Raw genomic sequence first — 24,944 nt, 5'->3', positions numbered from 1 at the left:
TCCTCCTCGCTCCAATAATATCATGAGCTATTTCTGTCGAAAAGCCCCCTCTTCTAAAGAGCAGACATGCCCGCCTGAGCCGTCTTTAGAAAACTGTCAGAAGCCTCAAGCTGAAGAAAAGCAAAAAAAGTCAGAGGGAAAGAGACAGGGGTCTCAGAAACGAGGTAAAAAGACCGGGAGAGCTGCCCGGGAGCTCGTGACAACTGAAAGTATCAGCAATGATGTGGACTGCATGACAGTTGAAAAAGCCCCAGAGAGCAAAGACTCTGCAGCAGAACTACAGTCAAATGCTGTGGTTGATGTGACTGAAAGTGATCAGGTGCAGAAAAAGGATTCAAAGTCAAAATCAGCACTTCAAATTTCTGAGTTGACCCCAAGAGATGAATCAAAGTCTTCTAAAACTTCACGAAAGCAAAGGAAAAAGAAGCAAAGTCCCTCAGAGCCGGAGAAAGAAGCAGAGTGTGATGTTAGTGCGAAGGTTAGCGATGATGACACCTCGTGTGTTAAAGACAGCACAGTCAAAATCTCATTTGAGGAGTTTCTGCGCAGTCAAAGCAAGGATGAAGACGACAAAAGTGAAGATGAAGCTATTCTATCAGAAGAGAAGTTGACGGCCGAAGAGATGGATATCCCCAAAGCTGAACAACATGTGGATTTTTTGGCATCGCCTCTGCAGATCTCACCTCGAACTGTCACCACACAAGCAGAAGTTCATACAATCTCACCTAACAGGGAAGAAGTTAAAACAGTTGGCAAAATGGCATCTATCTTCACCCAGAAACGAAGGTCTAATAGTCCTGTGGAGACCGGCAGATCTCCTCCCACAGATTCAGGACCCAAGCTTTCCTCTCCCACTGTGAAGCTGAAATCCAACGTGGTTCTTCAGGAGGAAGATCTCGAGCTCTATGTACTTGAGAGTGATTCCGCTCCAAAGTGCAGTGAAGCCGAGAGAAAACAGTTCATGGCAGCTTTCAAGCAACCCAGCCTGGATGGGCCCAAAAGTAAACCTGTCAAGAGCCAAGGTAAACAGAAAGACGCCGCAGAGAAAACTGCTGATGCTGAGGATGTGATCATACAGCCTACGGCCGAGGAAACCCCTCCAGAGATCAAAGAAGCCACAAAGAAACGGACAAAAAAGGAAAGGATTAAGGAGAAAAAAGAGGATTCCAACACTTCACCTGCAGACCCAGATGTGACAGAAACTCCCCCAACGCCAGTTATGAGGAGATCCAAACGTGAGGCCGTCATTAGACAAACATCTCAGAGCACGCCAACAACTCCCGCAAGAAAAACAAGGAGACAACAAGCTTCTAATGAGGGCATTACTCCTGTCAAATCACAGGAAAGCCCTATAAAGCTCGTGCCATCCAAGACACGAAAGTCCAAACATGGTGTGTTTGTGGCGGAGATCATAAGCCCACCAGATACCAAGCAAAGTCCAATCAGGTGATGCAAATTTCCTTCAGAAAATTTTGCTTTTTATTGTTCACATTTGCAGTGATTGGATTATTTTAACTTTGTTCTTCTTTTCTTCTAAATAAAGAATTAAATTTAGTAGAGTTCATAAAAATAAATCTGCATCAGAGGCTGAAACTGAAGTGGACAAAACCTCCTCTCAAAGATCTAGAGTAAGTTTATGTAAATCCAAGTCAATGTGTTTTAAAAGTACCTCAAAAGTCATGCTTTTCTTTTTTTTTTTTAGACGACCAATGAGTCTCGCAAAAGAAAGCAGGCTAAGAAACTGGTGGAAAAAGCAAAACAAGTCATTGAGCAAAACAAAAAGTCTGCCGTGAAACAGGAAACTGTGAGACGATCGGGACGAAATAAAGCCGTTTTTAAGGGGAACTACTGCGACGATGAGGTGAGAGGAAACAAAATTAACTTTAATTTCATCAAATGAATATAGTGAAAGTTTTTTTTTTTAATTAATATTTATGATAAAACTGTTCCTCATACAAATAATTGAGTATTTGGATGCATTTTATTTACAAATGCAAAACAAATATTATAAATAGGTTAAATATGATAATCATAAATATGTGTCCAGCTGTTTTAAACCTTCAGATTATTCAATTTTCTCCCAGAATCGATGCTGTTAAGTAATAAACGTAAGATTGGATTATTTTCTAGACCTTGTAGTGATTTTTTTGTCTTTTTAAGACTATTTTCTGTTTTTATTTTATTTTATTTTATTTTTGGTTGTTTTTAGGATTCCATCATCTGCCTTGAGGACCAGAGCACTTCTTCCCAGGATGCACCTGAAAAGAACAAACCGCCAAAAGCTTTACGAAGCCTAAATGACGTTCTGGGAAAAGCTGCTGGAAAAGACGTCAAGACTGCACCAGGTAGTTTATTTACCACCACAAATACTTCAGTTATTTACCACCTCATTTACCAAGAGTCTGTTTTTTTTTCTGACAGGCTCCAAATCTGCCTCTCTGGGTCAGGAGAAGTCTGCTCAGAGGCCCTCGGCAGTGATTTCCATATTCGACGACAGCAGTTGTGAAGGTTCTGAGAACTCCAAAGATGATGGTCAGTTCAAGGCCCGCAGGGAGTTCCTGAAAAGCGGCTTGCCCGAGTCCTTTAAGAAACAGATTGCCAAAACGGTGGCGTCCAAGGAAGCCTACTCTGCGTCCTGCTCCTCTTTTCAGCCGGTCACTCACACGACACAAACACCAGACGGTGAGCTGCTTTATAGCACCTGCTACCTTCTTCTTTTGTGAAGTTTTAACAACTTAAAAAAAAATAAAATACTGTAATTTGTCAAGCGTTTACACAATCAACGTATTTCCATCAGATTCTGAAGCAGAGAAAGTTACGCCGCTTTCTCTGCTTCAGAATCTGATGGAAATACGTTGATCGTGCTAACACTTGACAAATTACAGTAAGTCAACATGTTGATCGGGTGTTAAAGGGTTAATGGGCTTTTGGGTGATATATGACGTCTTTTTTCTAAAACAGATTGTCCTCTTTGGAGTCTACCATGGCCCAAATCATCACTGCTGAGTCATCTGAAGGACCTGTGGAGCCAAACGCCGAATCCACTCCCACCTATCAGTGGCTCTCTTGGTGTGACGACAAAGTCAACCTGCAGAAACCCCGCCCAAACCGTATGATGACATATTACTATCATCTAAAGAACAATCACCACTACTTTATTTTCACCAGAGCTATGATTTTCCTTGTCATTGTTAACTTCTCTTTCCCCAGAGATGGGATTTGAGGCCGGAGTTCTCTGAGAGTGTTCGTCAGCTCCTGGTGGAGGAGTTCAGGACGTCCAACCCTAACTTTCCTGCAGAGACGTGTATGAATCGTCTAATGAAGAGACGTGTCGACCACCAGCTGCTGTCCACACCTGCAGGTTAGGATCTGTTAGAAATGACGGACTTTAGTATATCATGATGCGTTAACCTGTTGTTTGATCCGTCTTCCACTGTTTGTCTTCTCTCTAAAAGAGAAAGATTTGAATCATTGTTTTAAAATTGTTGACCCTAAAATAGGGCTGCACGGTGGCGCAGTGGTTAGCGCTCTCGCCTCACAGCGAGAAGGCCCCGGTTCGACTCCCGGCTGGGACCTTTCTGTGTGGAGTTTGCATGTTCTCCCCGTGCATGCGTGGGTTTTCACCGGGGACTCCGGCTTCCTCCCACTGTCCAAAAACATGCCTAATAGGTTGATTGGTGACTCTAAATTGCCCCTAGGTGTGAATGTGAGAGTGAATGGGTGTGTGATTGAGGCCCTGCGACGGACTGGCGACCTGTCCTGGGTGTACCCCGCCTTCGCCCATCAGTAGCCGGGATAGGCTCCGGCACCCCCGCGACCCCGAAAGGGACAAAGCGGTCAGGAAAATGGATGGATGGACCCTAAAATAGAATATATTTATTCACTAGAACCCAAAGCTGGAAGTTCGAGCACCCAACAGCCTGTTGGAGGAAAGAGAAAGAGGAGCAGCAACGAAGGAGAAACAACAGGAAAAGTAGCAAAGAAGCAGAAGTGCAGCCAGTCTGAAGATAACGTTTACACAGCTGCTCCAGAGTCTCCACGGAGAGAAAGCCGGACTAGACGGTCTCAGAGGTCCAGGCTGCAGGATGGAGAAGAGGTGAAGAAGAAGTCTTCCCTTAAACCTGCTCCAAAGTCCAAAGAAGATGATTCTGTGGTTGTTATAGATGATGTGATTTTGGTTGAAGACACTAGAAAAAAAGGTGAGGAGCCACATGATAATAATGTAGAAGTTTGACTCTGAAATTTCAAATGCTGATCAACATTAACGGGAAATAATGTTTGTAAACCAAAGGATTGTAATTCCTCAAATGTTATGCTCTCATTTTAAAAATCTGAAACACAAACATGCTTTTGTTTTTCGTCGTGCTCTTTAGATCCAGCGGAGGACTTGCTGTGGACAGACAAATATCAGCCGCAGCTCTGCAGTGAAATCATAGACAACTCTGCATCTGTGAAGAGGCTGCACAGGTGAAGAAAAACACTCTGATGAACATTTTTAACTTGTTCTTGTGACATTTTTCTGATGATAAAGAACATAGATAAAGAAAAGAAAAAATGGTTTGAAAAGGGTTGAATTTGTCACTTAGAAAATGCACTTGTAGACAACTAGATTCATGTACATCTGTGCCTCTTCTGTTGTACCAGCAGTAATGTTCGGTTGGGTACCTTAAACAGTAAAAGAGCCATTAAGTTTGTTTTCTACTGATCAAAACTTAGTAGGAGCCACAAAGTCTTGTTTTGATACTGCTCTGCATTCATTACAATGTATTTTGTAATAATAAATATGAATTATGCTTCTTAACTTGATAGCTTGTTAACAGAGAGCTCTCGGCAAAGAAAAGGGGGAACAGGGTTGCTCCAGTCTCACAATTTTGAGGCAAATTTCTAATGAATTACTGCTGCTCTGCAGAAACTGTCCTAGAAAATGACAGGTTTATTGATTTTGGCTAAAATGTTTTTTATCATAATTAGAAGACCACTGGGAACACTTTGAAAATAGATCAAAAATAATTAGAGTGGGGCTTTAATGAATTGCCCTCTATTTACATTTTACTTCTTTAGAAACATGTGGATTTTTTTTTTTTTTGTCTAGTTGGCTAAAAGAATGGAAAATTCGCACAGACAGAGAGGAGAAGAAAAATCAGAAAAGCAATAAAGAAGAAGGCAGCATTGGTGAGAAATTTTTTATCCTAATTTTTAAAAATTTGAAGTTCTTTTCAATTAATTTGTGTTTTTAATCTCCAGATTCAGACTGGGACGGTGCAGACGAGTACGGAGAGGACACATTGTGTAACACGATGCTCATCGTTGGACCCACTGGTGTAGGGAAGACTGCTGCAGTCTATGCTTGTGCCCAAGAACTTGGCTTCAAGGTGTAAATGCGTCGCACTTAAACATCGGCTCTGACAGCCAAGGCCTGTAAAGTGTCTAACACTAGTTTGTGTTCTGTTTCTTCTTCAGGTGTTTGAGGTGAATGCTTCCTCTCAGCGCAGCGGCCGCCTCATCCTGTCTCAACTGAAGGAGGCGACTCAATCGCACCAGGTGGACAGTCAGGGACTCGGCCCACCCAAACCCTCCTACTTTAACAGCTACGGAACAAGCAGCGGTTCCGGCTCCCTCAGGCCCGGATCCTCTCCACGTATGTGCACAAATTTACTTACTGTCACCTCATAAGACCTGATTCCAAGACTCCAAAATGATCATTTGCTTTGTCATCTTTCAGGGAAGGGCAACTCTCCTCGGAGGGTGGCTTCTTCTCCCAGGAAAAATCCTCAGTCACCAAGAGGAGCCAAAAAAGGAGGTCTGGCTCCAGTCTCTTTAGCAAACTTCTTTAAAGTGGGTAAACCCACCAACAAGGATCCATCCATCTCCACAAAAGATGAACAGAAAGGTAAAAACTCAATCATTAAAAATTACAATCTATATAAACTGATTCACTTTTTACTCACATTCTGATTATTTTTTAAAGCTGTCCCCAAGAAAGTTATGAAAGCAACTGAGAGTGGAAGTAAGAAGAAAGATATCGCTGCCAAATCCTCATCAGATTCTACCTCTGACAATAAGAGCAGCGAAGAACGGAGCAAGAAGACCGCCACGTCGCTCATCCTGTTTGAAGAAGTCAATGTTATTTTTGACGATGATTCAGGATTTCTAGCCGCCATCAAGACGTTCATGAGTACGACCAAGAGGCCAGTCATCCTCACTACCAGCGGTTAGTATGACCGAATAGTGGCTGGATAAAACTCTTTGCTCGTGGTGTTTATCCACATCCTTCCATGTTTTTCCAGATCCTGCGTTCAGCAGCATCTTTGACGGCAGCTTTGAGGAGGTTCATTTCAAACCGCCTTCAGTTGTGAGTGAATCACGGTTCCGCTGCGTCGCGTTCTTCCATTCGGCATGAGTTCCTCATTCAAACTGGAGAAGTTAGAAGTTCATTTTCAGTGTTTTTGTTTCAGATGAACGTTGGCGGCTTCCTGCAGCTGCTGTGTTTGGCTGAAAACGTGCGGACAGACCCGGCAGACGTGAGATCTCTGCTGAGGCTCAATCGCTGCGACATCCGGCAGAGTTTACTGCAGCTGCAGTTCTGGAGCAGCAGCGCTGATGGACAGCTGTCAGCAGAGACACTGAAACACACCGACAGCATCTGTAAGCAGCCACACAGATATTTAAAACAGCTTTTTTTCCCCCAGTAATTCACCTATTTTTTTCTTATATTTTGTTTGAAGCTAAAGAGAAGTTGGAACCCGGCTCGCCTGTCCCGTCTCTGCCCTTGTGTGAGAAAGGCTGCACCGAGAGCAAACTGGGCCTCCTGAACATCAAACCTGACCAAGACTTTTGGAAACTTTTCAGGGTAAATCCTTCATTTAGCACCAGAAAATCTGTATTATTTGAGCAGGGAACAAGACTTTTACCATCAAAATGACTTAAATAAATGTTTGTGAAGGTCAAACACACATTTGCTCTTGTCATAGTGACATTAATGTAGCACTTTTTTAAAGTGTTTCATAAATGTGTTAATCTGTTTAAAAAATGTCTACGTTTAAAGCACAAAAGGAACGTAATGTTTGTTTATGGTTCTTTAAAAATGGGAAGAAAATTAATCTTTTTTATAAAAAAGGATTTACTGGAGTGATTAAGAGTCAAATAAAATGCAACAAGATGCATAAAGCTAACATGAAACTTAACCTTTGACACCAAAACATGAGTAATGGGTAGTGGTTCTGTTGGCTCTATTTTGTCTATTTTAGCCAATTTTCTTGTTATTTTTGAAAGATTTAAGCTAAAAAGGGATGAACCAGAATTATCTCATCGTAAGATGGGAAAAAAGCAAATAACCAAGTTTTAATTTCTCTGAAAAAGCACCAGACTTTTACTGAAACTTTTTTAGGTCATTTTTTAATGTTACAAATACAGTGGTCCCTTGTATATAACGGGAGTTACATTCCACGTGATAGGTGAAATCTATGAAGTAAGAATATATAGATGTTTTAAGGCTATAAAACCCCTAACCGCACACTTTATGCACTTTTCTCAGAATACAAGAACATTTTTACTCTTTTTCTCTAATTTAAACTCAAACCCTTCATCGAAAAATAAGTTCAGTATTATAGAATGGGAACAAAAGATCTGCTTGTGATCAAAGATTTAAGTAACTCTACCAAACTGAGCGCATTCTAAAGACTGCAGGAGAGACAGCACAGATTAGGTTAATTGTCAAGATTTATAGTCAACCAGTTTGTAGAATAGTGTACTGTTCAAAACAATTTGCACTGAAATAAGTCCACAAGACAGCAATATATCAAAGAGACACTGTAGATCATAAAGCTGCAACTAAAATAAAATGCAAATAAAAGAGGGATTTTAAAGACCCACTCAACTAAAAATCATTGTTTTAACAATTTTTTGTATAAAATTAAACTTCAAAATAGCATTTCTGAGTGTTTCTTTATTCAAATCATTGTGAATCAGGAGCAGGAGAAAACATGCTGTTGGTAAAAGCTTGCATGTGTTATGTAGAAGCTACAACGACAGGCCACAAGCTCCCTTCGGCTCCATTCTGATGCATCCACTTGTAGTCGAATAGATCCATTTATGTCTTCGTTTTCTTCAGCCAAATTGGCATCTGGCTCAAAACTACAAGGCCTCAACATTGCTCACCATTTTCTTTCCTCTTGTAACGTTAGGGTTGGGGGTGTGAGGGGCTGTAAGCTAGCAGGAGAGCATGCAAACAAATATGTGATGGGAAGGGGAGGAGCTTAGTTCACCCCAACGTTCCCGCCCACAACTTGGAGGCAAATTTCTAATGAACTCCTACTCTGCAAAGACTAAAAAACAACAGAGTTTCTGATTTATTCGGAGTTTGTTGTTCCAATCAGAATTTTTTTAAATCTTAAATATGATTTTCAGTTTAATGTTTGTCCTCTCTCAACAGAGTCCGATGACAGAGTCGGTAAACTGGGAATTACTCATGGAGAGCAAACAGCGAGGAGTTGATCTGCTCTATTCCAACCTGGAGAGTCTCCTGCCTCTTCCTCGAACTCAGCTGTCTACCTCTAAGCTCTTCAGACCCGAGCTCCCTGATTCTCTTCCACAAGAGCCTCCGTTTGGACCATCACTACAGCAGCCGCCACCCGTCTGTGACGGCCTGCCGCCCAGCGCCACCTCGGTGAACGAGTCAAATGAGTCGGACTCTAACAGTCCAATCAAAGTGTCCAGCAGAATGAAGAAGAATAAAAAGAGATCTTTAAACGACCAGGACAGACTGGAGTCCGAGTCAGACTCAGAAGATGGATTTGTGTCCCTCCGTGAGAAGCAAACCTCTAGTCCTGCAGTAGAGGCGGTGAAAGAGACGGTCGCTCTAGCTGTGGTGAAACGGAAGCCTTTAACTCCAGAGGAGCGAATCAAAAGTGCTCCAGTCTCACAATGTCTTCAGTCGATGGCTGACTTCATGGACAACATGTCCTACATGGATTCCTTCCTCTGTTACCCAGACGGGGGTGACATTTGCAGAAGAACGCCACCAGGTGGCGCAGTCATCAAGGACGGAATGACAGACGAGTCGAGGGTTGAGACAGAGAGAGAGAGATGGATTATGGGAAGCCGTACTTTGGAGATCCAGGCGGCTGTAGAGGGTTTGAGCTTCCATAAGTGTCGGGAGTCGGCGGCAGACGCCTGGGACAAAGTTCAGCAGCTGGGGGGGGAGCTTGAGAAGGAGGCCACGGCTGAAGTCACCCTGCCGCTGGCTTCTCATCGGGAAGGTTGGACTTTCACTCAGGAGAGCCACTGTCAACCACAGTGAGTCTGTCAGACGATAACATGAGAACCCTTTAAAATACTCTTCCTCAGAATCCAGTTACAACAGTGTCTGTGTTCCAGGCTGGTCCAGCAGAGAAACGAGCTGATGGGGAGTCTGATGTTTGGAGGGCAGTTTGGCACTCAGGGCAACAGACAAGCAGCTGCTCTGGATTATTTGCCGGTCATTCGCACCATCTGCAGATCCGAACAGCTGAAGGAGCAAGGCAAAGTGAAGCGGAGGTGAGCATCATATCCAACTTTAGATATTTATGTTCAATCTGGACTCAGAGTCCCACTCTGATCATCTTTTGACCTATTTTAAAAGCGTTCCCAGTGGTCTTAAATAATGATTGTCTTTTTTAGGCAAAATAAAAGCAATTTGTAACTTTCTTGAACATAGTTTTAGCAGATTGGCAGTGTAATTCATTAGAAATTTGCCTTTGAATTGTGGTCAGGATTTTTGGTGTGGAGCAACCCCATTTCCCATCATACATCTGTGCACACGCTCCCTTGCTATCTTAGGCCTAACCCCAGCCTAAGATTAGCACTGCATCAAAAGTGACAAGCAGTATCTGAGCTATCCACAGGGTTTTAAAAAGTATTTAAAGCATTGAATTTATGAATTTGAAAATAATAATTTTAAAAGCCTTGAATTTTTATATCTGAGTCTTAAAAATTGTGTTGTTTGAAGCTCTTCTGTTTCACATTTCTTTATCAAAAATGTAATCTTGCAACCAGGATTATTTAAATCAAATAATGGAAATAAAAAGTGGCATAACCAATCATGCACCAATAGGCTGAATGCCAACCAGCGGTTAAAAAAAGAGAGAGAAACAATGAAGATGGGAATGGTGGGAATAAATGAATAAAATGGGAAATAGGCTGAGAAATTGGCCTTAATTTTTGATGTGTATGGCCATAAAAAGTCTTAAATTTAACTTGAAGAAACTTGTTGGAAGTCCTGTATCTAGCAGTACAGTTTAGAACCAGATGCCAGCACAGACGAGGCCAATTGTAGCTTCTACTTCACAACTACACTTTTTCAAAGAGATTGTTTTTTATCTCCTCCTGATTTTGAATAAAGAAATACTGGTACTCAGAACTTGACTGTTATGCTCTATTTTCCTAAAATATGTCTACTAACATGAGAACACAAAAAACACAATTTTCATTTGAGTGGATCTTTAAAGCTTCAACTTGAACTTATTTTTCTCTCTTTCTTAAATACAGATTCCTGCACTATCTGGATGCAATCCACCTGGGTCTCGATAAGGGAACTCTACTGTCTCTTGCAGAAGATTTCCCATAATCCACTATAATCATCTTTCAATCATTGAGGCCCCTCTGTATTTTGAAAGGAAATTTATACTGTTAAATCACATTATTGTCGCCAAACTAACTGAATCCTACTACAAAAAATGCCCTGAGTTTAACAGCACACAGAAAAACCTGATACCTGATATCTTATGGTGCTTTAAAAGTTTTATATTTTACAATGTCAAAATTTTCTTAATGTTTTATAGTCACATTTACTATTGCATTTTGTAAACTTTTCTCAAATAGAAGGTTGTTTCCATGAGCTAGTGTCACATATTTATCATTTGTGGGAGGTGACATGTAAAATATATATTTTTTTTGTATAAAGGTTTTTTTTTCTTGTAAATTATCTCCAAATGTCGGCAGCTGTTGGTGCATTTGTCGTCTCCCACTGGCATATTCACAAATGTATTAAAATCATTTTTAATCATCGAATTTGTACAAATTTACATTTGGTTTTTTGAACCAATAAAGGATTTAAAATTGTGTTGTTTTCAATGTCCATATCTTTTTTTTTATTCCTGTAATGAGCCCATTGTTTGGTGGTAGAAATGGTAATTACTGTGCTAACTATTTGCTAGATTGCATTATGGCAAACACAAGGTATCTTAAATCACTGAGAAAACCACTAAACTACGGACACACCGGGCATTTGATGGATGTTCTTGAACTCATAGCTCATGGTATTCACACTGGACAAGCAAGGAGGGGCTTCTTTTTCTACTGATTACTAGCACGTGTTCAAAACCTAAAGTTGCGAAAGAATCCAAAATGTCTAAGCAGTGCAAATCTTGTAATTAAGGTACAAAACTGAATCAATTCAGTCCAATTCAATTAATTGTACCATATTGTCAGAAAAAAACATACGGTTCGCTAAATTCTGAATTATTTCTACTTGGCTAAGTTTATGTATTTTCATCAAATAAAATAAACTACACAGTCTTTTCTAAGTACTGCTGACATTAAACTACCTACAACAATATTTGCTGCATTAAGAGGAAATTATGTATTTTATTTTGAAAGGAGGTCATGTCAAATGTTGGAACCTTTATATTTAGAAAAAAATGAAGTTTTCATCAATGTTAGCGCTTTATTTATGTACAAAAAACAATATTTTATTGATTTTTATCATAACTAAAAATAACATAAATACAAAGGAGCGTCTTATTTTTGTAAGACTTTGTGGTTCCTGCTGAGTTGTGGTTATAGGAAGAAATCAACCCGATTGACTCTTTAAATATGGATGACACGTACCCTTGTTCTAGCTAAACCAACATTTTTTCATGATATATTTTCTTTATCGCAAGTTATGCAAATTATAAACTAGCCAATCAGATGCCTCAATAAGAGCACGTTGTGCCCCACCTCATTTGATTGACAGATTCTTGGACCAATCACTGCTTACTAACTATTCTGGTTCCAAAATGGCGATATCCACCGTAGAAAAATGGCGACTGAATTGACTTCATTCTGTTGCAACCCAAGGCATTTTATATTAGCCTTGCTCCATATCCATTTATGTCAATGGTTTTTCCACATCGCTGCCAAATCCGAGTTTCTAAAATGGTCCGAGTAAACCTGGTTTAGCTTGGATTTGGAACATCATATGTTAATTGTGGCAATGCAGTAAAAACTTGTGTTGCTACATGAGTCTTGAATGTGCAAGCCTGAAAGTGTATTTACATGTATCATATGCATTCATGTGTATGCAAACAGTTTACCGTGTGTTTTCATGACCTTTTCATTGGTTGTTGCCGCTTGAATGCGTAAATATATAGTTTTATGCGTCTGCAACAAGTTCAGTCATTGTCTGCGGAAAACAAATGTGTCATAAATCACCAGGAACGTGCAGTATGATTATGATGCATCATACCACAATGACTTTTGATGCCTTTTGCTTGCCATACATAGTGATTTCTACTAGTCGCAGACGCGCACTGACGCTCCACATGAGGGCGGCGCGCCTCCGCGGAGCATCCTAAACTTCCATCTGCCGGCGGTTTCGCTCTGAGGAGAATCTTTACCGGCAGGGCTGCGGCTCGTTATGCGCCTTTTTCTGTCGAGGGGGAGATGGTAAACCATGAACGGAACAAGAAGATCCTGCTGGATCTGCTGAAGCAGCCGGAGAACAGCCGCTGTGCGGACTGCGGCGCGGCCGGTAAGGTCTGCTGACAGAATCGAGGAAATTCAGTAGATGTTTATGGATGTAGCTTTAATAGGAACCAAGATAAACAACTAAAACAACTAAAGTATTATTATAATTTATGTGTATTTTTGAGTTAAAATTTTACCTACAAAAAATACATATTTTTAAAGTTCTCGTTGTAAACATGAAGCTTTACTTCCTCTCTTTGTCATGCTTGATTCATTTATGACATTTTTTCCTTCTCACTTCAGTAATTTGTTTTATTTTTGGAGTCATAATCATTTAAGTTTAGAAAAGTTGTTGTAAGTTAGACAATGTTTTTTACTGTCTACAAGCAACTTTAAGTCATTGATTTGACATGAAAAAGCTCAAATTAGAAGCAAATGTTACTTTATTCATTAAAATCTGTCGTTTGATCTGGATCAATAAAACTCTTATCACCAAAAATCTGATCTGCATCCATTTCTCAGACATCATATTATTTAAATGATCATGTAAACTGTACAATCTAAATACATGTTTCTGATTTTAAGAACACAATTTTCGTTGTAATCAGATTACCTTCCACATACTTATATGAGTTTTATTGTTTATTTTTATGTGTTATGATACAAAAATATGGGAAAAATGAATGGAAATCCATATAAGCCTCTTATTTGGTGGAATACAACCATTTTATAAATGTTTGAGTCCTGTCCCAACTCGTAAAAGACCAAAAAATGTCAATAAATTCATCAGATTTGATTATGCAGAGTGCTAGATCAGAGGTTCGCTTTGTCTGCAATGTGTTGAAGTGTCCTTGAACCACATTGCTCTTAGTGGTTATAGTTGGCGCCAAATGTTCAGCAGCGGAGTGTGAATGTGTGTGTGCATGACTGGGCCTTCAAACCGTTAAATAAGTATATACTTTTTGTCATCATGTAAACCGGATTGTTCTGGAGTTTCTCCAGCTCAGTTCCTCTCCTGTCCTCCTCAGATCCAGACTGGGCGTCTTACAAACTGGGAGTGTTCCTGTGCCTGAAGTGTTCTGGGGTCCACCGCAGCTTTTCTTGTCAGATCAAATCCATAGAGCTGGATTTCTGGGATGATAAACAAGTGGAGGTATGGGAGGCCTTCACCACCCCTCTATTATTCTCTATAGTATTAAATAGTATTGGAATAAAAAAAAAGTGTCCTGAAATCTCAATTTGTGCCTTTTGGGGAGAAGTTTATGAAGTCCAACGGCAATGCCAGCGCCAAAGCCATCTACGAGAAAGCCGTTCCACCATTCTACTATCAACCCTGTCAGAGTGACTGCAAGTAAGTATTTATTTAAAAGCTCTTGTTATTTTTAGCTCTGACACATACAGTGACTGACATCCTGCTGACGGAGCATTGCAGCGAGTGAGAAGTGCAACTACAGACTGTAGAAGTGAAATATGGCAGATCGTCTGCTGGTGGACGGAAGTCTTCTGAATCACACCCTCATGGCACAACAGTTTGAGCTCACTTTGTGTAAAAAAAGTGTTTTTTGTCAAATGTGAACGTCTGCAGCGTCTTGGTGGAACAGTGGATTCGAGCTAAATATGAGAGAGGGGAATTTACAGGAGACACCAAGTACCCACCTCTGCCATACACCACAGGTAACACAAACATTCATCTTTTTTTTAACCTAACACACATTTCCCGGCAAATCACAAAGCAAGAAGAACAGGTTTGTTGTTTTCAGTCAATTGGCGATACAGGAAGTAAATAAAACCACTGCAGAACGTTTTAAAGTTGTGTATTTGTGCAGGTTTCTTTGAGGGAATGCTGTGGAAGAAAGGGAAAGAGAACACGCAGTTTCTGAAGAGGAAGTTTGTTCTGTCCGAGAGGGAGTTCACGCTGACGTACTACAATAAGGACGACGTGAGTCTTTAGCATTTGTGTTGTAGCTGAGCAAATATGATTAAACAGGAATCCACGCTGAGTTTATTTCAGAGTTATAAAGGGCCTATAGCACGCAAAATCAACATTTTGAGTTTTTACGTTTATTATAATGTTCATTCCTCCTTATAAACAACCTCAAAGAGGTAGTTTGATTCAATCTCGTTCCTCTAAATACCTGCACACTGAGCACCAGTCCCTTCCAACCCATGAAAAAGAGCACGTTTTCACAAGGTGACATCACAACGTAAGAACAGCCCCTTTCAGGAAGAGTCTGCTCTGCCAGCTCCGCCCCCCAGGCTAACACAAACACACACTTTCTCCACAAAGTTAGAGGTGATCAACTCGCTGATGAGGAATCTACACATTTAATGTTCATCTGCTGGTGTTGTCTGCGTTTTGTGACCGAATTTCACCGCAAAATGAACCCGTTAGCATCAATATTCTGTCTGCCAAATTTTTGGGTTAAACGCCCGGGATACTTAAGGAAAATACACAATATGTACATCCATTTTTGTTTTTGGGTGAAACTCAGACTGAGAACAGTTCATGAAAGGTGGAGCCTCAGAGATCGAGTCGTTTTACTTCTGGATAAGAAAAGAGTTGACAAACATAACTAATATTTCAAAAATATTTTTTTCTTTAGTGTGCCAAAGGTAATTTATGATCATATATATGGATATAGTTCACTCTGAAAGGCTAAAGAAAAGCATGCTATAGGTTCTTTAATGTATCCTTTTTTTATTCTTCTTTTATTATACAAGATTTCAACCTTTTGAAGGTTCTATTGTTTCCCAAAAGATGTATTTAACATTATAAATCCTAATTTTACATATTAAATTCGATAAGGTTCTGCAACTTTTTAGATTTTGGAGTGAATGTTCTCCAGAAAAACATGTGCTTTATTTAAGTTGTTTCCATGCATTGATGTAATAAAGATCAATGTTTGCATGTCAGGGGAGCGACCATGTGAATAAACGAAGGATAAAATCGGCTAAACTTTTCTAATTTAATTCATTGAAGGAGCATTTTTTGACAATATTAAAAGAAAAAACTCTCAGGATAAAAAAATCTGAGTGCACAGTAACAGAAATAAACTTGATTAATAGTTCAATTTCAGATTAGTTTTAACATAAATAGCGCAATATTTAATTAACCAATTAAGTTTTATTTCCAAGTAATTAGTATTAATTGCCAGGCAAAAAAAAGTTTTTCTGGTAGACCTTTTGCCTAAGAAACAAAGTTTGTTGGTTTTTCCAAGCAAAAATATAACAGTTTCTCCGTTAGTTTTTCAGCCACCTCAAAAAACACATTTTCTGTTAGTTTATCAGCTCAAGATAATTATTCTGTTAGTTTTTCCAGGTAAAATTAAAATTTTTTGTTAGTTTTTGAGCCCCTTTTTTTGGTTAAAAAAGCTTTTCTTTTAGTTCTTTTTGACAAAAAATATTTCTATTATCGTATTGATGAAAGATTTTATCAGTATTTTACTAATAAATTTTTTTTTTTTTTTTCAGTTTGAATTTCTCATTAGAACGATTGTAAAAACTATTTTTAAAGTTAAAGAAAGTGTTAGGTGTAGTAATTGAAAAAAATCTGTACATTAAACAAAACACAGCCTTGTGGTTTCAATTCAACAGATTCACATCAAAACATGTCCAGTAAGCAGAGTATATACTAAATAACTAAAAAAAACTGATTTAGATTTTGTATCTTTGCCTTAATAAAACTGGATGAACAACTACTTTAGCAGAAGTTTGATTAAAGTTAGGAGTAACGCAGACAAAAAGACCTAAAGAGAACCAATTAAAGTATTAATAGAAAACAGCAGACTCAGAGTCTTCAGACATGCTGCTCTCATGTTATTTGACAGGAGTTGTGTGTTTCATCAGCACCTCACGTTAAACTGTCTGAAAACATTTATTCCTGTTGTGTAGGAGTCCAAAGGCCCCAAAGCTGTAATCTTTATCAAAGACCTGAACGCCACATTTCAGACGGAAAAGATCGGACATCCTCACGGGCTTCAGCTCACCTACCAGACTGAAAACAGCACCAGAAACCTCTTTGTCTATCACGAAAATCCAGAAGTAAGATCAGTAAAAGAGTGAAAATTCACACATTTTACACATGTGTCAGGAATAAAAGTGTCCTTTTGTCTGCAGGAAATAGTCACATGGTTCAACGTGATACGCGCCGCTCGCTATGCTTACCTGAAGACAGCGTACCCGACAGGAAGTGACAAAGAAGTAAGACTCTTTTTTTAAGAGTTCATCTAAAAATCTTACTCAAACTTTTGCACATTTTAGGGAGACTTTCGTGTTTCTTTGTAGATAAAATAATAAAATTGTTCATATGCTGTGTCTTTTTAGTTGGTACCAAAGATAACAAGAAACTACCTTAAAGAGGGATATATGGAAAAGACAGGACCGAATGTAAGTTGTGACAAAGACAGTGTATTATACTTTAAAAGGATTGTTGAGATGTTGCACCTTTGGTTTGCATCATCAAATTTGACTGTGAGGAGGCCTTAAGATCAGCACTGTGATGTTTAGGACGGCTGCCAGCTTGAAGTGTGTCCGGAAACAAGAGTTAATGTTGTTTTACTTCCTTGCAGCAAAAGGAACAATTCAAGAAGAGATGGTTTGTTTTGGACTCTCAAACAAGGAAGCTCTTCTACTTCAAAGATCAACTGGTAACACACACAAAAAAAAAGTTTTTATTGGAAATTTGCGTGTTTCATTCCTTTAAGTTTTAGAGATACAGTTACTATCTGTGGATTTACTGGTTGGAATGCAGGACGCAGAGGAGTTGGGGGTCATTTTCATCGGCACAGAAAGCAACAATTACTCTGTGAGTCCGTTCGCTCCAAAAAGCACTCGAGGAAACAAGTGGAAGCACGGGATCATGGTGGAGACGCCAGAGCGGCAGTTTGTGTTCATGTGCGAGCAGGAGAGGGAGCAGAGGGAATGGATAGATGCCCTGAGAAAGATCCATTCCAGGCCCATGTCACCGCAGGATTACGCCGGTGAGCAGGTTCAGGATGACGATCACTGACTGACTCCTGAATGGATCTGATCACATGCTGATGGTGGGATCTATAACTTACACTCAGAGACAACACGAAATCTAAAAGCATCTACAGACTGTCTTGAAGTTTGCAAAGTCTTCTGTTATGCATTGATTATTTGCATACGTGTATATAACAATTTATAAAAAAAATCAAACTCCAGGCCTTCTAAAACCTTTAAGAAACAATGAAAATGTGTCTAAGATCAACATCTATTTAACTTTAACCCTAAATCCTACAAATTTTTTTCAAAATTGGCTCAAATTGCTGATTTCTACTCTAGAACGACATGCTCATTACACATGTGGACCTAATTTCCATTGAGAAACTGGACAGTGGAGTCATTGTTAAAGTCCATCCCTGGAAACAGGAGTTTGGATTTTTTGTTTGACTGTAAAATTTGTCAAAACAATTAGTTAACATTTATATTAAGGAAAAATATTAAGGAAAATTCTGTTTTTTGGTGCTTTTAAAATGTTCTTGTGGTGTTATTCTAATAATGGAGGACGTATATTTATAAAGATTAAGTTAAAAATGGCATTACGAAGTAGTAATTAATTCAAATCATTATAAATCAAGAGCAGACGTATAAATGCCATTAGAAAAGGAGTGATTTTGTGACGTAGAAAATACGCTGGGTAGGCCACAAACCCCCTATTCCAAGCTCTAAGCAATGTGGATGGGAAAGGGAGGCGGGGTTACTTCACATCAACCGAGAGACAAATTTAGAATGAACTACTGTCCTCAAACAATACAAGTTTGATTTTTGGCTTAAAAACGGGATATTCATAAAGGACCACTGGGAATGTTTTCACAATAAATCAAAAGATAATTGGAGTAGGACTTTAAGATTAGTCCCAGCTCACTCATAAGACCAACATGGTAGCATGTCGTCTTTTTAGTGTGAAGAAACAAAAATTAGAATTCATTCCAGACACATAATCAATAAAACTACAATAAAAGAACACAATGTCAAAATGCACAAGAACAATATACAATAAATTATAATAGTTCAAACTACATTTAAAAAAAAAAAGTCACAAATTCACAATTTAAGAATATATGAATAATTATAAAAGTTAATAAAAAAATATTACATATTGCACCATAAATATTAGTTAAAACAGTGTCTCCATATGTTTTACTGGAAGCGTATGGCACTAAATCTAATGTATTACTGTTGTATTTGTTCTGAATGTTTTCATTTTCTAGAAAAAATTGTCAGGGATGGTGGTGAATGACCCAAATTCAGGAGACAGGACATGGTGGCAGAAACTCAAACATTTACTACATAAACTCAAGCAGAACAAACCAGTGATGAGACAAAACAGAACCGAGCAGGTGACCCAACAATGAGAACTGAAAACCAGACACTTAAAAACACTGAGGTTGATTAACTAAATGAAGACAGCTGTGGATGATTATGACAAAACCAAAGCACTGGATCGTGACAAAATGTCATTTTTTCCAAATGTATTTCTGGTTATGTTTATTTCCATGAATCAATGACGTTTTTTCATCTGAGATGTCATGTATGTGCCATGAACACGTGTTTGATTCTTCTCCAATATTCTTGTGTTTTTCTTCCAGCTGAAGCCAAAATAAGGTATAAATGACGACCTTCACACCAATAGACAACAATAGAAAAACTGCAGCAATACCAGAAGAGGTTAAACCTTTGCAGCATGAGAGGTGAACTCCACACGGCTGATCCCTCGCCAAAGAACTGACCGTATAACCCAAAACTCCTGTTACAATAAACTTTAAAAACTGTCTTAGAACTATTAACATTTGCAAGGTTGTACACTGAAATAAAAAGTATGTTTTGAAGTACATTCCTTTAACAATGTTTTTGTAAAGTAAAATAATAGGACTCATAACTTGTAATGTATGGCCTGTTATTTTGTATTTTTGTTATTTTTTTTTTTTATAACTAAGACTAAACTGTTTATTTCTTTGAAGGAAAAGGTAAAAAGATCAACTTGTGAACAACTTCCAAACAAAAGAATTATGTTTTAGTGTATACGCCTTTATTTGTATGTGGTCAAACTTGTTAAGCTCCCAAATTGAAATTATTGTTTGTTGGAAAGTAATAAAGTAACTTAGGGAAAACGCCTCACATGGTTTTTGTTTTGTCCTTTTGGTTCAAATGTGTACTATTTTATTGATTATGTCAGTATCTGAATTATTATAACTATTAATATTGTATTTAGAACAAATTAAGAATATTCAAAAGTGTTTAAAATGATATATTAAGGATTAGATGCAAAAATACATTTCAAGCGTAACATACAAAAAAAATATATTGTCTGATTTATGTACTTTCAGTATAGCAAAAAGATGGTAGAAGATTGTTGAACATAAAGTGATGTAATATGGGACATGAGTAGCCTATATTACACTTATTCTGCCATTATAACACCATATAAACACAATATACATGTGGAATTGAATTAAATAAATAGATGTTGGAAGTTGTACACTGTATTGGAGATATTAAGTCAAACATCAGTATTTTTAATGGTATTAATGTTGCACTGGCTCAACAAAAACGTCATATATTCATAAAAATGTTAGTTTTTCTTGGGAAACATGTTTTAAATACATGATTTGATGTAAATCCCCGCTTTAAAGTTGTTTTAATGAAATTAAGACAGTATTGCAATCCCCTACGACACATAAAGAACCTAAACTAACAGGAATTTTTAAACAATTATTCATAAAACTCTTCTTTTTTTACATGACTGTTTTTCTCCTGTAACTCTTGTCTTTGTCTAATTATGCATTTTGTTAATTTCAATAAAGTTTGATACAAAGTGTTTAAATTATTTAATTGATGTAATTCCGTTTTTCGTCGCCAGAGAGCAGCACTACGAATGTTTCTTTTGAAACGCGCACGAAGTTTGTACTTCCCTGCTCGCCGTAGAAGTGCTGTGCTTGGAGGTCGGGCATGCTCATGGATCGTCCAATGCGAAATGTTGTACGGGCGCCGAAAACCGTGTGATTACCATGGAATTACAGAGTTATGTGTCACACGCGACTTTTAAAATCACGTTTGCGCTTTAACGACAAAGTGTACGTTTTTGTTAAGTGTTAGGAAAACCCAGAACAGGGGCGAAAACCTCCCGTCCGGTTTGTCCTACAAAGCAAAGGCGCCGACTGTTTGACAGCGGGAGGGCCCGCGTTAGGTAAACTGCCGGAGGAGGAGGAGGAGGACGCCTTTAGGAGAGCTTCATGAAACCCTAAAGACTTTTTTTTTTGTTTATTGTTGTTGTGGAAGTTGACCTCAAACATGAGAAAAGACGTGAGGATACTCCTAGTTGGGGAACGTAAGTGGACGCGGCAATCCTTTAAGCTAACATGCTTCATGCTAACTCTTCAAATTGAATCAAGCCTTATACTTTCATCATAAAATGTATTTAGCTTTTGTGCCAAATATGTCCTACTTAATATTTGTACTTGCAAAAAAAAAATAAATAAAAAGAATGTATCTGAACACGTGACGACACCAACACCCAAATATGAAAACACATTTTTTAGGGAATGCTAATCAAAACACTAATTTGGTTTGACCTCCAAAAGTTTATCAGTTACTATAGATTTAAAATTATATATAAAGTGGTATCGGAGGTTCAGCCTTAAAGAAAGCATCACATTTCCCTTTTAATGTATAAAAAACTTGATGAGAAAATGGAAAGCATCACTTCTTTTATTTTGAAAATACACCAAAATCACCTCCTATCCATAGCATCCTTTTAAAGTAAATAGTTATCCATTCATAAAAGGTGATAATATACATATATTTATTAGAATTGCTGTGTAAAATTTGTGAAATTACAAGATATTTTTGACTTTCCTCCCATAAAACTATCAATCCCAACCTGCTAAACTAGGCTTTACCTAGTGTGTTTGTTTTGAGGGCATGTTATCGAAGCTATTTGTGGCTCAGGAGGATGGCCAACATTTGGCAGGCTGCTGCTGTGTTCCTAAAGGAGGTGCAGCCAGACAGCTACGTGCCTCCTGAGGTGTAGTCCAGTAGAATGAGGTTGTGAGGTTACCAGATGTCTCTTTGAATCTGTCAGCTTGCACTGAAAACATATAATCCTGCCACTATTTTTGTATATTTTATCATCATGTTTTTTTTGTCTGTTGTCACAGAGATGATCCATATCAGCAGCTCTTTGGAGTAAAAAAATAAAAGGCTTAAATGCCTGAAGAAGTACTAAAATAAGGTGTATTTTGTGAATAAATACACTTGTATGTCTCATCAATTTAAATTTGGTTAAAGTAGTTTGTAAATTGACTTAAAGCAAAATTTATGCAGAAAATGACTTAAAATTATGTTTGATCAGACTAGTTAGTTCATAAGTAACAAAATAACTTCCAAACTGCTGTTTCTGTAATTATTTCTGTAAGTGTTTACAATCCTGCATTTCCTAAAAAAGCTGGTGTTGGCGTCTCTCCAGAGCGCATTTCTTCACGTTTTAGTCAACGTTCGTTTGACATTTTACCTGCAGCGCCACGCTCAACAACAGCTCTTACCGGTTCTTTATTTTGTCTCTTTGCACAATTCCCACACATTCCAAACATAATTATTCAAAGCTGACATCTTATTTACTCACTATATAAAAAAATGTGTTCTTTTTTTGTTTTTTATCTGTCCGCACAGCTAAAGTTGGGAAAACTTCACTTATCATGTCCCTGGTGAGTGAGGAGTTTCCTGATGAGGTACGTGAGTCAGATATGTGAATTTATATATATATATATATATATATATATATATATATATATATATATTTATGTTATAATTAGTATTTCATAATCACTAAAATTAATTTTAAGATATGTTTTGTTTCCCAGGTTCCTCTCAGAGCCGAGGAAATAACCATCCCAGCTGATGTAACCCCGGAAAGAGTGCCCACGCACATAGTCGACTACTCAGGTAAGTCTTTCACAACATATGGCGTGATACACTGTGTAAATATTAATAGAAGCTTTAGAAGTTCAATAAACTTAATTTTAATCACCTAAGTTCTTTCAAGCTTGTTTTTACATGAGTGAGTTCAGATTTAGTCAATCTAGATCTCTTTAAAGAATGTGCTCATATTTGAACACTAGTTTGCCTCTTTTTTTAATATATTTATAGTGATTTTGCTGGATTCTAGCCCTCAAAATATGTCTGAAAGAAGTTTTTATAGAATATCAAACTGCATTAACGATCCTCTTTGACGCCTTCAGAAGCTGAGCAGTCAGACGAGCAGCTTTACCAAGAAATCTCCAAGGTTGGTTTCAATCATTTATTTGTCGTCTAAAAATAAACCTCATGTTTCTCAAAGTAATAGTGCTGATCTTGTTGCAGGCGAATGTCATCTGCATAGTGTATTCAGTTAACAACAAGAAGTCAATTGAAAAGGTGACCAGCCACTGGATTCCCCTGATAAATGACAGGACAGATAAAGACAGCAGGTTTGTGATTGTCTTGTGGAATTCATTTAGTTATCATAAATTCCCTTTTTATGATCAAATAATTGCCATCCGATATAAATTCTAAGCAGATTTTTACTTTTATTTGATTGATTTGTTAGATTTTGTAGAAAAACAAAGTGTTGAAGTGACTGTTTTCTCTGCAGGGTGCCTCTGATTCTTGTGGGGAACAAGTCTGACCTGGTGGAGCACAGCAGCATGGAGACTATCCTCCCAATCATGAACCAATTCCAGGATATAGAGACCTGTGTGGAGGTAAACACACCCTCTACATGCTTGTTGTCGTCACACATGGAAGTCCTAATTCACTAAATGTCAAAGTTTAGCTGTTTTTGCTTCTCCTGTGCTCACTTTCTGAGTCATTAATATAGTATTATTTGTGAGATGTGGGGTCAGAGGTCAGGGTGAGCTGATTGATGTTCCAAAGCGTGTTGACAGGCTTGGCTGGGGCACGTCTGCAATCCTAGATACTTCAGCTTTCCCCATGTGGCATGCAGAGGATCAAATGGTTGTAGAAGGTTAGAAGAGGGGCAGGAGGAAGACGTGAGCACCTACACATACGCACTTGGCAAGAAAGTAAAGTTACATCACTGATATTACTGATGCTCCTTAAAGTAGGCAGGGTTTTTATTACCTTTAATTATTCTTAAATAATAATCTTAAAAAATCTTTATAATTAGATTCTTTAATGATCTTTTTGACACATTAACTGACATTATTAATGTGTTTGCAGGGTGTTAGTAAAACATTATTACCACAATAAGCCAAATAAGGCTTATTTACATGCTAAATAAGTTTAATTAACATCTAAAGTGTCTAAAAAGATCATATTAATAAACTGCTTACTAGCTTAATAAATGTATTAACTATGTTTGTTTACAGATTTTTGAGTGTTTTGCAGAACCTCATCTAAAGTGTGGCCAAAATCTCGGTTAAAGTACTGCTGAAGTTACTGTAACTGGCTTTATTACAAGAGAGCATGAGACAAAGATAAAAAGTAAATCAGAGTTTGTTTCCCCAGATAATCCAGAACAAGTTTTCAGTCTGAATACGCCAAAGTGGACTCTAGTCCGGGACAAGTAACCGCTCTCGGACCAATCTTTTGAGGTGGTCTCGGTTTGCTCCCGATCGGACTGAGCTCCGCTTTGCTCTGACTACCGTAGCCGGGCATTATGGGATGTAAAGAGTAGTCTGTGGGCAACTATGGAGTATTGATGAGACACAGCAACTCATTGAAATGTAGTTGGAGGCTCATTAGAGCAACTTTAACGTGATACACATTGCTTCTCACACTGTTTTCCCAACAATCTATAAGTAATAAACACTCATCTTAGCCGCAGCTTCCTCAGTAACCGTCTTGCTGCATGTCTCCGCCGTACCAAAGCAGCAAGTAAAACGTGTTGTACCTGAACTTGATAGAGATGGTCAGTGAAATATACATTTTGAATTAGTCAACTGTCCCGACAATAACTGCAAAGCGTAGGACTTTCATTATTCTTTCTCTCGTTGCTTTGAGAGATCCTCATAATTCTCAGCCAATGACTGAAGAAATCTTAAGTCACATGGTTTTGTTTACAAGTTTTAGTTCGGAACAGAAACGTCTGGTTGAAATGCAGTCTGAATCCAGATCAAACACAAGGTTCTGGACCAAATTCGGTGAGGAAAGTCTGAGGACACCCTAAAATAATTAGTTTGATTGCAGTATGCAATCAAACTATTGTTCTTCTGTTTTAT

At 38.3% G+C, this 24,944-nt stretch overlaps 3 protein-coding genes across 5 annotated transcripts in view; all 3 read left to right on the top strand.

Annotated features, from left to right (window-relative positions):
• The window catches only part of atad5a (ATPase family AAA domain containing 5a), a 21,960-nt gene extending 10,863 nt beyond the window's left edge, over positions 1 to 11,097 (top strand). Inside the window, 19 exon segments of the mRNA XM_036213066.1 lie at positions 3 to 1,446; positions 1,544 to 1,628; positions 1,703 to 1,861; positions 2,210 to 2,345; positions 2,422 to 2,682; positions 2,962 to 3,110; positions 3,211 to 3,361; positions 3,888 to 4,199; positions 4,374 to 4,467; positions 5,093 to 5,372; positions 5,461 to 5,638; positions 5,723 to 5,890; positions 5,969 to 6,211; positions 6,288 to 6,352; positions 6,456 to 6,645; positions 6,726 to 6,850; positions 8,432 to 9,294; positions 9,376 to 9,534; positions 10,525 to 11,097. Of these exon segments, the coding sequence (XP_036068959.1) occupies positions 3 to 1,446; positions 1,544 to 1,628; positions 1,703 to 1,861; positions 2,210 to 2,345; positions 2,422 to 2,682; positions 2,962 to 3,110; positions 3,211 to 3,361; positions 3,888 to 4,199; positions 4,374 to 4,467; positions 5,093 to 5,372; positions 5,461 to 5,638; positions 5,723 to 5,890; positions 5,969 to 6,211; positions 6,288 to 6,352; positions 6,456 to 6,645; positions 6,726 to 6,850; positions 8,432 to 9,294; positions 9,376 to 9,534; positions 10,525 to 10,603 (5,141 nt within the window). The 3' untranslated portion in view covers positions 10,604 to 11,097.
• A 1,448-nt stretch (positions 11,098 to 12,545) lies between these two features.
• Positions 12,546 to 19,845, top strand: adap2 (ArfGAP with dual PH domains 2). Its single transcript, XM_024271364.2, has 11 exons — positions 12,546 to 12,769; positions 13,734 to 13,858; positions 13,965 to 14,056; positions 14,291 to 14,379; positions 14,532 to 14,644; positions 16,597 to 16,746; positions 16,822 to 16,905; positions 17,029 to 17,091; positions 17,274 to 17,351; positions 17,456 to 17,684; positions 19,317 to 19,845. The coding sequence occupies exons 1-11, from the start codon at positions 12,682 to 12,684 to the stop codon at positions 19,340 to 19,342; spliced, it is 1,137 nt and encodes a 378-aa protein (XP_024127132.1). The 5' UTR covers positions 12,546 to 12,681; the 3' UTR covers positions 19,343 to 19,845.
• Positions 19,846 to 20,628: 783 nt separating this feature from the next.
• The window catches only part of rhot1a (ras homolog family member T1a), a 14,381-nt gene continuing 10,065 nt past the window's right edge, over positions 20,629 to 24,944 (top strand). The window contains exons 1-6 of one of the 3 annotated variants that reach the window (XM_036213293.1): positions 20,629 to 21,055; positions 22,396 to 22,454; positions 22,587 to 22,668; positions 22,965 to 23,008; positions 23,086 to 23,192; positions 23,357 to 23,465. In XM_036213293.1, coding sequence (XP_036069186.1) covers positions 21,019 to 21,055; positions 22,396 to 22,454; positions 22,587 to 22,668; positions 22,965 to 23,008; positions 23,086 to 23,192; positions 23,357 to 23,465 — 438 coding nt within the window. In that variant the 5' untranslated portion in view covers positions 20,629 to 21,018. The remainder of the gene's footprint in view (positions 21,056 to 22,395; positions 22,455 to 22,586; positions 22,669 to 22,964; positions 23,009 to 23,085; positions 23,193 to 23,356; positions 23,466 to 24,944) is intronic. The other 2 variants (XM_024272299.2, XM_024272301.2) reach the window with 2 other exon arrangements.

The sequence above is a fragment of the Oryzias melastigma genome, linkage group LG8, assembly GCF_002922805.2.
Source record: "Oryzias melastigma strain HK-1 linkage group LG8, ASM292280v2, whole genome shotgun sequence".
Classification (NCBI taxonomy): domain Eukaryota; kingdom Metazoa; phylum Chordata; class Actinopteri; order Beloniformes; family Adrianichthyidae; genus Oryzias; species Oryzias melastigma.
Note: the sequence above shows the minus strand (reverse complement) of the source record. Positions and strands in the feature narration are given on the sequence as shown.

Excerpts from the sequence above, each read along its gene's own strand:
- adap2 (XM_024271364.2), top strand. The coding sequence starts at position 12,682 with ATGGTAAACCATGAACGGAACAAGAAGATCCTGCTGGATCTGCTGAAG. Across the intron at positions 17,092-17,273 it reads TGGAAAAGACAGGACCGAAT|CAAAAGGAACAATTCAAGAA; the intron begins GTAAGTTGTGAC and ends ACTTCCTTGCAG. Across the intron at positions 17,352-17,455 it reads TCTACTTCAAAGATCAACTG|GACGCAGAGGAGTTGGGGGT; the intron begins GTAACACACACA and ends GTTGGAATGCAG.